Raw genomic sequence first — 14057 nt, forward strand, 5'->3', positions numbered from 1 at the left:
AATCAACGTGACAGGAAAATCAAGTTCTTGCGATCAGATCGTGGAGGAGAATACTTGAGTCACGAGTTTGGCACACACTTAAGAAAATGTGGAATAGTTTCACAACTCATGCCGCCTGGAACACCTCAGCGTAATGGTGTGTCCGAACGTCGTAATCGCACTCTATTAGATATGGTGCGATCTATGATGTCTCTTATCGATTTACCACTATCTTTTTGGGGCTATGCTTTAGAGACTGCCGCATTCACTTTAAATAGGGCTCCGTCAAAATCCGTTGAGACGACACCGTATGAATTATGGTTTGGGAAGAAACCTAAGCTGTCGTTTCTAAAAGTTTGGGGATGCGATGCTTATGTCAAGAAACTTCAACCTGAAAAGTTCGAACCCAAGTCGGAAAAATGCGTCTTCATAGGATACCCTAAAGAAACTATTGGGTATACCTTCTACCTCAGATCCGAAGGCAAGATCTTTGTTGCTTAGAATGGATCCTTTCTAGAGAAGGAGTTTCTCTCGAAAGAAGTAAGTGGGAGGAAAGTAGAACTTGATGAAGTATTACCTCTTGAACCGGAAAGTGGCGCAACTCAGGAAAATGTTCCTGTGGTGCTTGCACCAATTAAAGAGGAAGTTAATGATGATGGTCAAGATACTTCTGATCAAGCTCCTACTGAAATTTGAAGGTCCACAAGGACACGTTCCGTACCAGAATGGTACGGCAACCCTGTCTTGGAAATCATGTTGTTAGACAACGGTAAACCTTCGAACTATGAAGAAGCGATGGCGGGCCCGGATTCTGACAAATGGCCGGAAGCCATGAAATCCGAGATAGGATCCATGTATGAAAACGAAGTATGGACTTTGACTGACTTGCCCGTTGAGCGGCGAGCCATAGAAAATAAATGGATCTTTAAGAAGAAGACAGACGCGGATGGTAATGTGACCATCTATAAAGCTCGGCTTGTCGCTAAGGGTTATCGACAAGTTCAAGGGGTTGACTATGATGAGACTTTCTCACCGGTAGCGAAGCTGAAGTCCGTCCGAATCATGTTAGCAATTGCCGCATTCTATGATTATGAGATATGGCAAATGGACGTCAAAACGGCATTCCTTAATGGTTTCCTTAAGGAAGAATTGTATATGATGCAGCCGGAAGGTTTTGTCGATCCTAAGAATGCTGACAAGGTGTGAAAGCTCCAACGCTCGATTTATGGGCTGGTGCAAGCATCTCGGAGTTGGAACATTCGCTTTGATGAGATGATCAAAGCATTTGGGTTTATGCAGACTTATGGAGAAGCCTGCGTTTACAAGAAAGTGAGTGGGAGCTCTGTAGCATTTCTCATATTATATGTAGATGACATACTTTTGATGGGAAATAATATAGAGCTTTTGGACAGCATTAAGGCCTACTTGAATAAGAGTTTTTCAATGAAGGACCTTGGAGAAGCTGCTTATATATTAGGCATCAAGATCTATAGAGATAGATCAAGACGCCTCATAGGTCTTTCACAAAGCACATACCTTGATAAGATATTGAAGAAGTTCAATATGGATCAGTCAAAGAAGGGGTTCTTACCTGTGTTGCAAGGTGTGAAATTGAGCTCAGCTCAATGTCCGAGCACGGCAGAAGATATAGAAGAGATGAGTGTCATCCCCTATGCCTCAGCCATAGGTTCTATTATGTATGCCATGCTGTGTACCAGACCTGATGTAAACCTTGCCGTAAGTTTGGTAGGTAGGTACCAAAGTAATCCCGGCAAGGAACACTGGACAGCGGTCAAGAATATCCTGAAGTAACTGAAAGGGACTAAGGAAATGTTTCTCGTTTATGAAGGTGACGAAGAGCTCGTTGTAAAGGATTACGTCGATGCTAGCTTCGACATAGATCTGGATGACTCTAAGTCACAAACCGGATACGTGTATATTTTGAATGCTGGGGCAGTAAGCTGATGCAGTTGCAAGCAGAGCGTCGTGGCGGGATCTACATGTGAAGCGGAGTACATGGCAGCCTCGGAGGCAGCACATGAAGCAATTTGGGTGAAGGAGTTCATCACCGACCTAGGAGTCATACCCAATGCGTCGGGGCCGATCAAACTCTTCTGTGACAATACTGGGGCTATTGCACTTGCCGAGGAGCCCAGGTTTCACAAGAAGACCAGGCACATCAAGCGTCGCTTCAACTCCATTCGTGAAAATGTTCAAGATGGAGACATAGATATTTGTAAAGTACATACGGACCTGAATATAGCAGATCCGTTGACTAAACCTCTCCCTAGAGCAAAACATGATCAACACCAGAATTCCATGGGTGTTCGATTCATCACAATGTAACTAGATTATTGACTCTAGTGCAAGTGAGAGACTGTTGGAAATATGCCCTAGAGGCAATAATAAAAAGATTATTATTATATTTCCTTGTTCATGATAATTGTCTTTTATTCATGCTATAATTGTGTTATCCGGAAATCGTAATATATGTGTGAATACATAGACACCAACATGTCCCTAGTGAGCCTCTAGTTGACTAGCTCGTTGATCAACAGATAGTCATGGTTTCTTGACTATGGACATTGAATGTCATTGATAACGAGATCACATCATTAGGAGAATGATGTGATGGACAAGACCCAATCCTAAACATAGCACAAGATCGTATAGTTCGTTTGCTAGAGTTTTTCCAATGTCAAGTATCTTTTCCTTAGACGATGAGATCGTGTAACTCCCGGATACCGTAGGAGTGCTTTGGGTGTACCAAACGTCACAACGTAACTGGGTGACTATAAAGGTATACTACGGGTATCTCTGAAAGTGTCTGTTGGGTTGACACAGATCAAGACTGGGATTTGTCACTCCGTATGACGGAGAGGTATCTCTGGGCCCACTCGGTAATGCATCATCACAATGAGCTCAAAGTGACCAAGTGTCTGGTCACGGGATCATGCATTACGGTACGAGTAAAGTGACTTGTCGGTAACGAGATTGAACGAGGTATTGGGATACCGACGATCGAATCTCGGGCAAGTAACGTACCGATTGACAAAGGGAATTGTATACGGGGTTGCTTGAATCCTCGACATCGTGGTTCATCCGATGAGATCATCGAGGAGCATGTGGGAGCCAACATGGGTATCCAGATCCCGCTGTTGGTTATTGACCGGAGAGCCATCTCGGTCATGTCTACATGTCTGCCGAACCCGTAGGGTCTACACACTTAAGGTTCGATGACGCTAGGGTTGTAGAGATATAATATGCAGTAACCCGAAAGTTGTTCGGAGTCCCGGATGAGATCCCAGACGTCACGAGGAGTTCCGGAATGGTCTGGAGGTAAAGAATTATATATAGAAAGTGCAGTTTCGGCCATCGGGAGAGTTTCGGGGGTCACCGGTATTGTACCGGGACCACCAGAAGGGTCCCGGGGGTCCACCGGGTGGGGCCACCCATCCCGGAGGGCCCCATGAGCCAAAGTGGGGAGGGGAACCAGCCCATAGTGGGCTGGTGCGCCCCCCTTGGCTCACCCCATGCGCCTAGGGTTGGGAACCCTAGGGTGGGGGGCGCCCCACCTGGCTTGAGGGGCACTCCACCCCTTGGCCGCCCCCCCCCCCCTAGGAGATCCCATCTCCTAGGGCCGGCGCACCCCCTAGGGGGCCTATATAAAGGGAGGAGGGAGGGGCAGCCGCACCCTTGAGTCTTGGCGCCTCCCTCTCCCCTGCTACACCTCTCCCTCTCGTAGTAGAACGGCGAAGCCGTGCTGCGGTGACCCCTGCATCCACCACCACGCCGTCGTGCTACTGAATCTTCATCAACCTCTCCTCCCCCCTTGCTGGATCAAGAAGGAGGAGACGTCACGCTGACCGTACGAGTGTTGAACACGGAGGTGCCGTCAGTTCGGCGCTAGGATCTCCGGTGATTTGGATCACGTCGAGTACGACTTCCTCATCCCTGTTCTTTGAACGCTTCCGCGCGTGATCTACAAAGGTATGTAGATACAATCCGATCACTCGTTGCTAGATGAACTCATAGATAGATCTTGGTGAAACCGTAGGAAAATTTTTGTTTTCTGTAACGTTCCCCAACATTTTATGGCAAGTTCTTCAAACACACATGACAATTTCTTCAAAACCACATGGCAAATTCTGGCAGACAATGGATTTGCTGTGAAAATTGCCGTGTTAGCTTGAAGTAGTTGTCATACTGCCGACATATCAATTGCCGCGAAAAACATTTGTCTTGGCATGGACAACCAGCGAACGTTCGTTGAATAACATAACCCATGTTTTTTTCATGAAAACATAAAATTTCAGTAACCAGAACGCTCAGTAGATTGACTCGCTTCTATTCCACTAATAACTCATATTATATACCTATGTTCTTCATTTACTCGTAAATGATGTAATGATTTTGGACCGCAATAGCCAGCGAATGTTCTGGGTAGCATGGCATTTGTGGATGTCTTTTATGGCAAGTTCTTCAAACACACATGACAATTTCTTCAAAACCACATGGCAAATTCTGGCAAACAATGGATTTGTTGTGAAAATTGCCGTGTTAGCTTGAAGTGGTTGTCATACTGCCGACATATCAATTGCCGCGAAAAACATTTGTCTTGGCATGGACAGCCAGCAAACGTTCGTTGAATAACATAACCCATGTTTTTTTTCATGAAAACATAAAATTTCAGTAACCAGAACGCTCAGTAGATTGACTCGCTTCTATTCCACTAATAACTCATATTATATACCTATGTTCTTCATTTACTCGTAAACGATGTAATGATTTTGGACCGCAATAGCCAGCGAATGTTCTGGGTAGCATGGCATTTGTGGATGTCTTTTATGGCAAGTTCTTCAAACACACATGACAATTTCTTCAAAACCACATGGCAAATTCTGGCAGACAATGGATTTCTTGTAAAAATTGCCATGTTCGCTTGAAGTAGTTGTCACACTGCCGATATATCAATTGCCGCGAAAAATGTTCGTTTTGCCATGGACAGCCAGCGAACTTCGTTGAATAACATTACCCTTTTTTTTAAAACATAAAATTTCAGTAACCAGAACGCTCAGTAGATCGACTCGCTGGCAACCATGTCTGAAACAAAAAGTTGTTTTGAACCTAGCCAAAACATAGTGGCTTCAATCATACGGTACCCGTATTGCGCAAGCGCATGGGCAACAGAATTACATGACCGACACAGAAATTAAACTCAAACGTGTCAAACGTCGCCATGCATATGCTCCTAACTTCACGTAACAGCATGCCATAATCAGCAAAATAGAAATGCCCGGACAAGAATCTGTGAGTCGGACTCGAAAATACATTACCCATAAAGCTAACCGGATACATGGCACGCCCAAAAGAAAGTAAACACGTCTCAAAATACTCTTGTACTCGATCGGCGCGGCGTTATCACGCGGTGGCGATGGGCGCGGCGTCTGCCTTCATGGCCTTGAACCGTGGCTCCTTGGCCTCGAACTTGTGGCGCACGTACAGGTTCATGTAGTCCTCGAACACGAACTTCGGGTACACGGCGCCGCCCTCCTCGCCCTCGTTCTTCTCCGTGGCGCCGGCAGCGGCCACAAGCGCCGGGGCCGGGAAGATGACGGCGTCGGCCCCGGGGTTGTAGAATGACGCGATGGACATGCGGTTGCCGTCGGCGCGGGTGAGCACGCGGTGCATCACGCTCTTGTACCGCCCGTTGGTGATCACCTCCAGCTGGTCGCCGATATTGACGACGATGGCGTGGCTCATGGGCGGCACCTCAACCCAGGCCCCGTCCTTAAGGAGCTGCAGCCCGCTCACCTGGTCGTCCTGGAACAGCAGGATGACGCCGCCGGCGTCGGTGTGCGCGCGGAGGCCGTCAACCAGGTCGGGGCGTGGGCACGGTGGGTAGCTGCTCACCTTGGTGCCGAACGTCGGGCCCCTGGACCCGGCGAACGCCCGCTTCAGGTAGCCCTGCTCCAGACCCAGGTTCTCGCACAGCAGGTCCAGCACCTTCTCTGCCAGCTTCTCGATCTCCGACGCGAATTCCTTGATCAGTTGCCTGCAACGACGACACGAAAAAGGCAGCTTTTGTTATCAGGAATAACTTGCTAAAAAAAAGTGATTCCAATCGTGTTGGTCACTACTGTGCTTAATTTAGGATTCTGATGTGCGCAAGCAATCTTATCTCCTGTTGATATCCTAGTAGCAGTACTATATCTGCTGCATTTTTTTGAGCTGCTGTGTCAGCTGGCATGACTTTCTGACAGTACAAAGTGTTCGGCCAGGAGGCCTAACAATAGGCTGCCTTTGAATCGTCTCTGTACTTTTGCGACTAATACTACTAGTTATTCTGTCGAATCTGGTGCTATCTCTTGGTCTCTTATGTTATTATTCGTTAGTTAGTGACCAAGTAGCAGTAGTTAATTACTAAGGAATCAGGCGTGCGTGCGTGCGTACCTGTAGTGGTGGTCGAGGTCGGGCAGGTCGGCAAGGTTGGAGGCGGGGAGGTGGCGGACGAAGAAGGTGCTCTCCCAGTCCACGTCCTTCACGTCGGCGCCCTTATCGCCGGCCTCCAGCGTCCGCGCCGCAAACTCCTTGAACTGCCCCTCTCGGCACGCCGTGTAGTTCGCCTTGCTCACCCGCTCCACCTCGTCCATCAGCTCGTGCGAGATGCCATGGTTCAGCAGCTGTGCGGACACATACACCGTCAGAGTCAATATATGTCAAGAATCAGATAATCATGTCAAGAATCGTACTTATGCCTGCTTTCTAGAAAACATGCACACATATATCAAGAATTGTATAGTGGTATGTGAGTGGCAGTGGCACCTCGAAGAATCCCCAGTTCTCGCAGGCGTCGCGGATGACCTCCATGGCCGCGCCCCTCTCCCCGGTCTCAAGCTTCTCCATGTTGATCACCGGGAAGTTCAACGAGACAGCAGCATCAGCAGGAATTGCCATCGCTCTCGATCTAATGTCTCTCTTACACACACACTCTCGATATCTGTATGTGTGTGCGCTGGACTGCTAATGTTAGCTGAAGCAGAGAGTGTGTTGAGTGCGCTCTGAGGCCGGTGTGGAGTGCCCAATTTATAGGCGCGCGCGAGAGAAGGCCCCGCCGGGTGGCACCTAACCGCAATGACCTAGCCGGGACGTAGGAGATTACGACACAGCTTAATTAGTTAATTACTACTACTACTACTTTGGTCAATCAATATGGAACGGGGAACAAAGCTGTCTGGACGTATACAAAACAACAGGGGACGAAAGCAACCGAGATGTTAGCAAAGCGGATCAGCGTGCGTGCGCGCCGCAACTTCGTGTAGCCTACCTGATCGACATACATACTCTAACTAAGTTGTCTCCAAGAATATCGCTTCTTGCTAATCAATATGCTCTGATGGAGACGGAGCAGTATGATAAGTACTAACTGATAGGCCGATAGTCTACGCTAGCTAGCCACTATTTCATGTACCTAACCTAACCTAAGTAGTGTTGATTGATGAACTCTACGTCGTACGGATGGAGTTGTCTCTTACTTTACTTTACAGGTTGGTAATGACAAGATTAGGCGTGGTGCACCTGACCCAGACCACATATAGTGGGGTTTTGCTGTCAACAAATATATTTGTAGTACTCCAACATCGATCACTTGACTGCTGCTGTCCGGGGACACCGGTCGACTGTGTCTGAAACATGGCACGTACCGTGATCTATCCATGGATGGGGTGGCTGGAGCTAGCAAAATTTCGGGTGTTTACCGGATGGGCGCTGTCTGTCCTACTCAGCGACAGCCAGCAGCAGTAGCTAAATGGCATGTAGATCACTTATTGTCCAGACTCCTGTGTGCCGGTCGACTTAAAAGTGGGAATGGGAGCACAGCACTCCTGTACGCATCAAGCTGCATGGTGCATCGCAGCTGGAGATTAGGCGTAGTACACCAGACCCACGCCACCAGACCCCGGCCCTGTCCCAGATCCACCCATGCATGGATGGACAGCTCGAGCTAGCGCCTTCATCGTCCCTGGCCTGATCTCTACTCTCATCAGCGTGTGCGTGTCCATCACTTTTGCTTCTCCGTGCGTGCAACCTTTCCTTTCTCCTTTTCCCTCATGGAAGGGGCCGGGTTAAAGTTCTGTTCTAGAGTCACTACGACCCATGACATTGTCCGAGAACTTGGCTCCAGCGGTTAAAAGAAACGGATTTGCTAATTCTCATCTAGATGAGAATTGACCAAGTCCCATCTAACTCCTACATCCTTTAGCTAACCAAACAAAAAAAAGAAAGAAAAAAACTCCATGATTATCAGCGTAAAATCAAATGTTGTACGAGTTACGAGACTAGTCAATTTCATCTAGATGTGAGCTAGTTACACCCTAAAGATAAACAGTAGAGGGAGGGGGTAAAGGAAGGATCAATTTCTACGCGCACTAGTAGAAAAAGGGCCACCTATCCCGATTCATAAGGCCCATCTGTCCCGGTTGCGGAACCGGGACTAAAAGGTCGTTACTAATGCCCTTGGCCTTTAGTCTCGGTTCTTATACGAACCGGGACAGATGGGCCTCCACGTGGCCGCTGTGGCGAGCCCAGGCAGGAGGGCATTTAGTCCCGGTTGGTGGCATCAACCGGGACCAATAGGCATCCACGCGTCAGCTGTTCAGGGGCTAGGGTTTTTTTTTCTGAAAGGGGATGGATTTGGGGTTTTTGTATGGTTAATTAAGGTGTTTCATATATTGTGTTAGGTAGCTAAGTAATTAATAGAGAGAAGTGTCCTCTCTTATCTCCGTGCTTGGTCGACGCTACGTACTATACGTATAGAGAGGCCCTCGACACGCTAGCTAGTAAGAAAATGATGGAAACCATTAAGTACAGAAGTTCGTCATGCATACCGAGAGAAGTGATCGACCTCTCCTTCTCCGAGAGATTGGTCGAACAACACGTTTTCGTATTATCTATCCGACGCTACTGGCTACATACATATACAATATGTAAGATCTGTTACAATCCCCTAGCATCTGAAATCATGTTTCACATGGTATTCTCCGGCTTTATTGATGACGTGGTCAAGAAAGAATCCCACTAATTCCTCTTGAATTGATTTTATGCTATCTTCTGGTAGGAGTTCATTCCGCATCTCCCACGTCTAATTTGAAGAAGGGGGTTAATACATATATATGAATGAAACTCAACAGAAATGATGGTGTAATAAAATGAAATTATGAATATTATTGCTTACGCACATCAAATTGTCTTTTAGAGTAGCCCCGCTTATCTTTGCAAGTCGCGTTGTGGGTGAACTCGCACACGTAGTATCCACAGAAAGCATTCCCTTGTTCCTGCCACAAGCACTTTACGAGAAATAGAGGTCAATCAAACTAATAATGAAGCATTATAAATGGCATTGATGAAAGTAGCTAGAATCAACGGGATCGAGATGCGCGGAACTAGCTAGCTAGTACTACTTACTTTCGGGTATGTCCATCGCAGCTCCTCTGGCAGTCCCGGAGCTTGTGCGGTGAATACTTTCCAAACCCTGCGAGACAAAGAAAACAATTACTTGATATCAGGAAATGAACAAAAAGTTGCCGATATGGTGCGATAATGATCGATTGAACTAACTTCTCGAGCATTTTAGTCATGTCCGCATAGGTCTCGGGAGATTTTCGCCTCAAGTCTAAGAAGGTTACTAGTCCCTGCTCAAGCTTAATCTTCAGGAGAATATAGTGGAAGCTGCGCACGCATGCATAACTCATCAATTACATTACTATAATCTCGCTCGAGTAATAAGGGAAACCGAATATGCACAAGACAGTAACACTCACTCAAAGTTGTAAGGAAAGAGTATTTTATCTTTGTTTTGATTTACTATCAATGATTTGAGCAAGTTCGTCTCAGCATCATCGGCGTTCTTTTCAACCTCAAATTTATCTATGAGATTTGTGTTAATGAACTCAATATCATACATTTCTGCTTTTCTGCACTCGACGATCTTCAATCTGCATAATATAGTGAGGATAATCATATATACATGCAATGAAAGAGCTGAGCTATATATAGAGACTTAATGACAGAAGTAGTACTTACAGACAGTAGCAAGTGACCGTAAATTTATCGAGGGACTTTTGATTGAACCACTGGAAGAACTCCTCAAATGAAACAGTCAACAAATCAATTCCAACGAGGTCGTGCTCCTCTTTAACTCTCAGATACAAAGTATTGGTCCCCCAGACTCTCTACAGGTTTCCATGTACCAATCATGGAATCTTCGCATCATCGTTGTTAGAGATTTTTCATCTTTGACAAGAGGCTTCCCGTAATGGTATTGGTGTTCTTCCACCTCCAAGAAATCATAATGTACATCGTCGGGCAAGTAATCTTCAAGATTGCTATAACCGGGCACCATCCCCGGATCATTAGCGACGATATCGCTAGACACCTTGAGCGGGGGGGCACGATTGGTCCGCTTGTTCGCCGAGCTGGGCAATTTTTTCCCAACTCGTCGTTCTGCTAACCTTCGATCACTGATAGTATTTCCCGACCGCTCCGCTTTGATATATACCTTTGCAGTAATGCGCTCATAGTTGGTTTTCGGCGGAGACTTTGGTGGTTTCCTCAGGGCATCGAGTGTGCGCTTTGCTTTCACCCGGTCTACCTTCTCCTTCGGAGGTGGATGTCTCTTTGCTTTCTCCCCTTCAAAGAAGTCATTCACTTCTTTTTCCATGATCTTCGTGTTTTCTTCCACGGTCCTCTCGTATGGTAACTTCTCTAGAGGCTTGAGAGGTGGACCAAATCTGTATTGCCTGCCTCTGGCTGTACTGCTAGACGCCGGAGCAGACGAAGCGGCTGCGGCTGTCTTCTTTTGTGCTTGCTTACGAGGCAGAGGAGAAGGACTACGATGCGCCTGAGCAGCCGGGGCGGCGGCGGGTCTCTTCCGCCCTTGCTGGCAAGGCGGGGGAGGAGGCTGGTGGCTGCTCGGGCGCACCGGCGCAGGCGGAGAAGAAGGCGGAGTGCCGCCACGCATCGGAGAAGGAGGCTGGTGGCTGCTCGGGCGCGCCGGCGCAGGCAGAGAAGGAGGCGGAGTGCTGCCACACGCCAGAGAAGGAGGCTGAGTGCCCTGATCACTCGCCGGAGGAGGAGGAGGCGGTGGAGGAGGCGGAGTGCCCTGACTCGCCGGAGGAGGAGGACGAGGAGGAGGCGGAGGCATCCAGTTCGGAAGGTTGATGAGCTCCTTCCGCCATAGGCATGGAGTCTTCAGACAAGAACCCAACTGAGTCTCCCCGTCACCCGTAGGGTGGTCAAGCTAGAGGTCCTCAAATACTTCTGTGATTTCATTCACCATCACCCTAGCATATCCTTCTGGAATCGGCCGGTAGTGAAAAGTTGCGCCAGGTTCAGGAGGTGCAATAGAGCCAACAGCCGCCTTGACTTTTGTTGGGGAACGTAGTAATTTCAAAAAAATTCCTACGCACACGCAAGATCATGGTGATGCATAGCAACGAGAGGGAAGAGTGTTGTCTACGTACCCTTGTAGACCAGAAGTGAAAGCCTTAGCACAACACGGTTGATGTAGTCGTACGTCTTCACGGCCCGACCGATCAAGCACCGAAACTACGGCACCTCCGAGTTCTAGCACACGTTCAGCTCGATGACGATCGCCTGACTCCGATCCAGCAAAGTGTCGGGGATGAGTTCCGTCAGCACGACGGCGTGGTGACGATCTTGATGTTCTACCGTCGCAGGGCTTCGCCTAAGCACCGCTACAATCTTATCGAGGATTATGGTGGAGGGGGCACCTTACACGGCTAAGAGATCAATGATCAATTGTTGTGTCTCTGGGGTGCCCCCTGCCCCTGTATATAAAGGAGTGGAGGAAGGGGCCGGCCAAGGAGGGTGGCGCGCCCTAAGGGGGAGTCCAACTCCCATAGGGAGTAGGACTCCCCTTTTTCCTATTAGGAGTAGGAGAGGGAGGGAAGAGGGAGGAGGGAGGAAGGAAAGGGGGGCCGGTCCCCCTCCCAATTCGGATTGGGCTTGGGGGGCGCACCCCCTCCCTTGCTCCTTTCCCCTCCTTTCCACTAAGGCTCCATAAGGCCCATATGTTGGAAATATGCCCTAGAGGCAATAATAAATTGGTTATTATTATATTTCCTTGTTCATGATAATCATTTATTATCCATGCTAGAATTGTATTGATAGGAAACTCAGATACATGTGTGGATACATATACAACACCATGTCCCTAGTAAGCCTCTAGTTAACTAGCTCGTTGATCAATAGATGGTTACGGTTTCCTGACCATGGACATTGGATGTCGTTGATAACGGGATCACATCATTAGGAGAATGATGTGATGGACAAGACCCAATCCTAAGCCTAGCACAAAGATCGTGTAGTTCGTATGCTAAAGCTTTTCTAAATGTCAAGTATCATTTACTTAGACCATGAGATTGTGCAACTCCCGGATACCGTAGGAATGCTTTGGGTGTGCCAAACGTCACAACGTAACTGGGTGGCTATAAAGGTGCACTACAGGTATCTCCGAAAGTGTCTGTTGGGTTGGCACGAATCGAGACTGGGATTTGTCACTCCGTGTGACGGAGAGGTATCTCTAGGCCCGCTCGGTAGGACATCATCATAATGTGCACAATGTGACCAAGGAGTTAATCACGGGATGATGTGTTACGGAATGAGTAAAGATACTTGCCGGTAACGAGATTGAACAAGGTATCGGATACCGACGATCAAATCTCGGGCAAGTACAATACCGCTGGACAAAGGGAATTGAATACGGGATTGATTGAATCCTCGACATCGTGGTTCATCCGATGAGATCATCGTGGAACATGTGGGAGCTAACATGGGTATCTAGATCCCGCTGTTGGTTATTGACCGGAGAGTCGTCTCGGTCATGTCTGCATGTCTCCCGAACCCGTAGGGTCTACACACTTAAGGTTCGGTGACGCTAGGGTTGTAGAGATATTAGTATGCGGTAACCCGAAAGTTGTTCGGAGTCCCGGATGAGATCCCGGACGTCACGAGGAGTTCCGGAATGGTCCAGAGGTAAAGATTTATATATGGGAAGTCCTATTTTGGCCACCGGAAAATGTTCGGGATTTTTCGGTATTGTACCGGGAAGGTTCTAGAAGGTTCCGGAGTGGGGCCGACCTGCATGGGGGGCCCACATGAATGTGGGTAGTGGGGGCAAGGCCCCACACCCCTGGTCAAGGCGCACCAAGATCCCCCCTTAGAAGGAATAAGATCATATCCCGAAGGGATAAGATCAAGATCCCTAAAAAGGGGGGGGGGGGTAACAATCGGTGGGGAAGGGAAATGATGGGATTTCTTTCCCCCCACCTTTGCCAACGCCCCAATGGACTTGGAGGCCAAGAAACCAGCCCCCTCCACCCCTATATATAGTGGGGAGGCGCATGGGAGGCGCACCCTAGCCCCTGGCGCCTCCCTCTCCCCTCGTAACACCTCTCCCTCTCGCTAAGCTTGGCGAAGCCCTGCCGAGATCCCCGCTGCTTCCACCACCACGCCGTCGTGCTGCTGGATCTCCATCAACCTCTCCTTCCCCATTTCTAGGTCAAGAAGGAGGAGACGTCTTCCCCAACCATACGTGTGTTGAACATGGAGGTGCCGTCCGTTCGACGCTCGGTCATCGGTGATTTGGATCACGACGAGTACGACTCCATCAACCCCGTTCTCTTGAACACTTCCACTCGCGATCTACAAGGGTATGTAGATGCACTCCTCTCTCTCGTTGCTAGATGACTCCATAGATTGATCTTGGTGATGCGTAGAAAATTTTAAAATTCTGCTACCTTCCCCAACAATGGCATCATGAGCTAGGTCTATGCGTAGTTTCTATGCACGAGTATAACACAAAGTAGTTGTGGGCGTCGATTTTGTCAATTTACTTGCCGTTACTAGTCTTATCTTGATTCGGCGGCATCGTGGGATGAAGCGGCCCGGACCGACCTTACACGTACACTTACGTGAGACAGGTTCCACCGAGTGACATGCACTGGTTGCATAAGGTGGCTAGCGGGTGTCTGTCTCTCCCACTTTAGTCGGATCGGATT

At 48.3% G+C, this 14057-nt stretch overlaps 1 protein-coding gene across 1 annotated transcript; it reads right to left on the reverse strand.

Moving 5' to 3' along the window:
* Positions 1-5081: 5081 nt before the first annotated feature.
* Positions 5082-7054, reverse strand: LOC119318035 (1-aminocyclopropane-1-carboxylate oxidase 3-like). The gene is made up of 3 exons (XM_037592538.1): positions 6805-7054; positions 6433-6662; positions 5082-6034 (listed from the first exon to the last, which is right to left on the reverse strand). The coding sequence occupies exons 1-3, from the start codon at positions 6934-6936 to the stop codon at positions 5401-5403; spliced, it is 996 nt and encodes a 331-aa protein (XP_037448435.1). The 5' UTR covers positions 6937-7054; the 3' UTR covers positions 5082-5400.
* Between the last annotated feature and the right edge of the window lie 7003 nt (positions 7055-14057).

This window comes from Triticum dicoccoides, chromosome 6A (assembly GCF_002162155.2).
Source record: "Triticum dicoccoides isolate Atlit2015 ecotype Zavitan chromosome 6A, WEW_v2.0, whole genome shotgun sequence".
NCBI lineage: Eukaryota > Viridiplantae > Streptophyta > Magnoliopsida > Poales > Poaceae > Triticum > Triticum dicoccoides.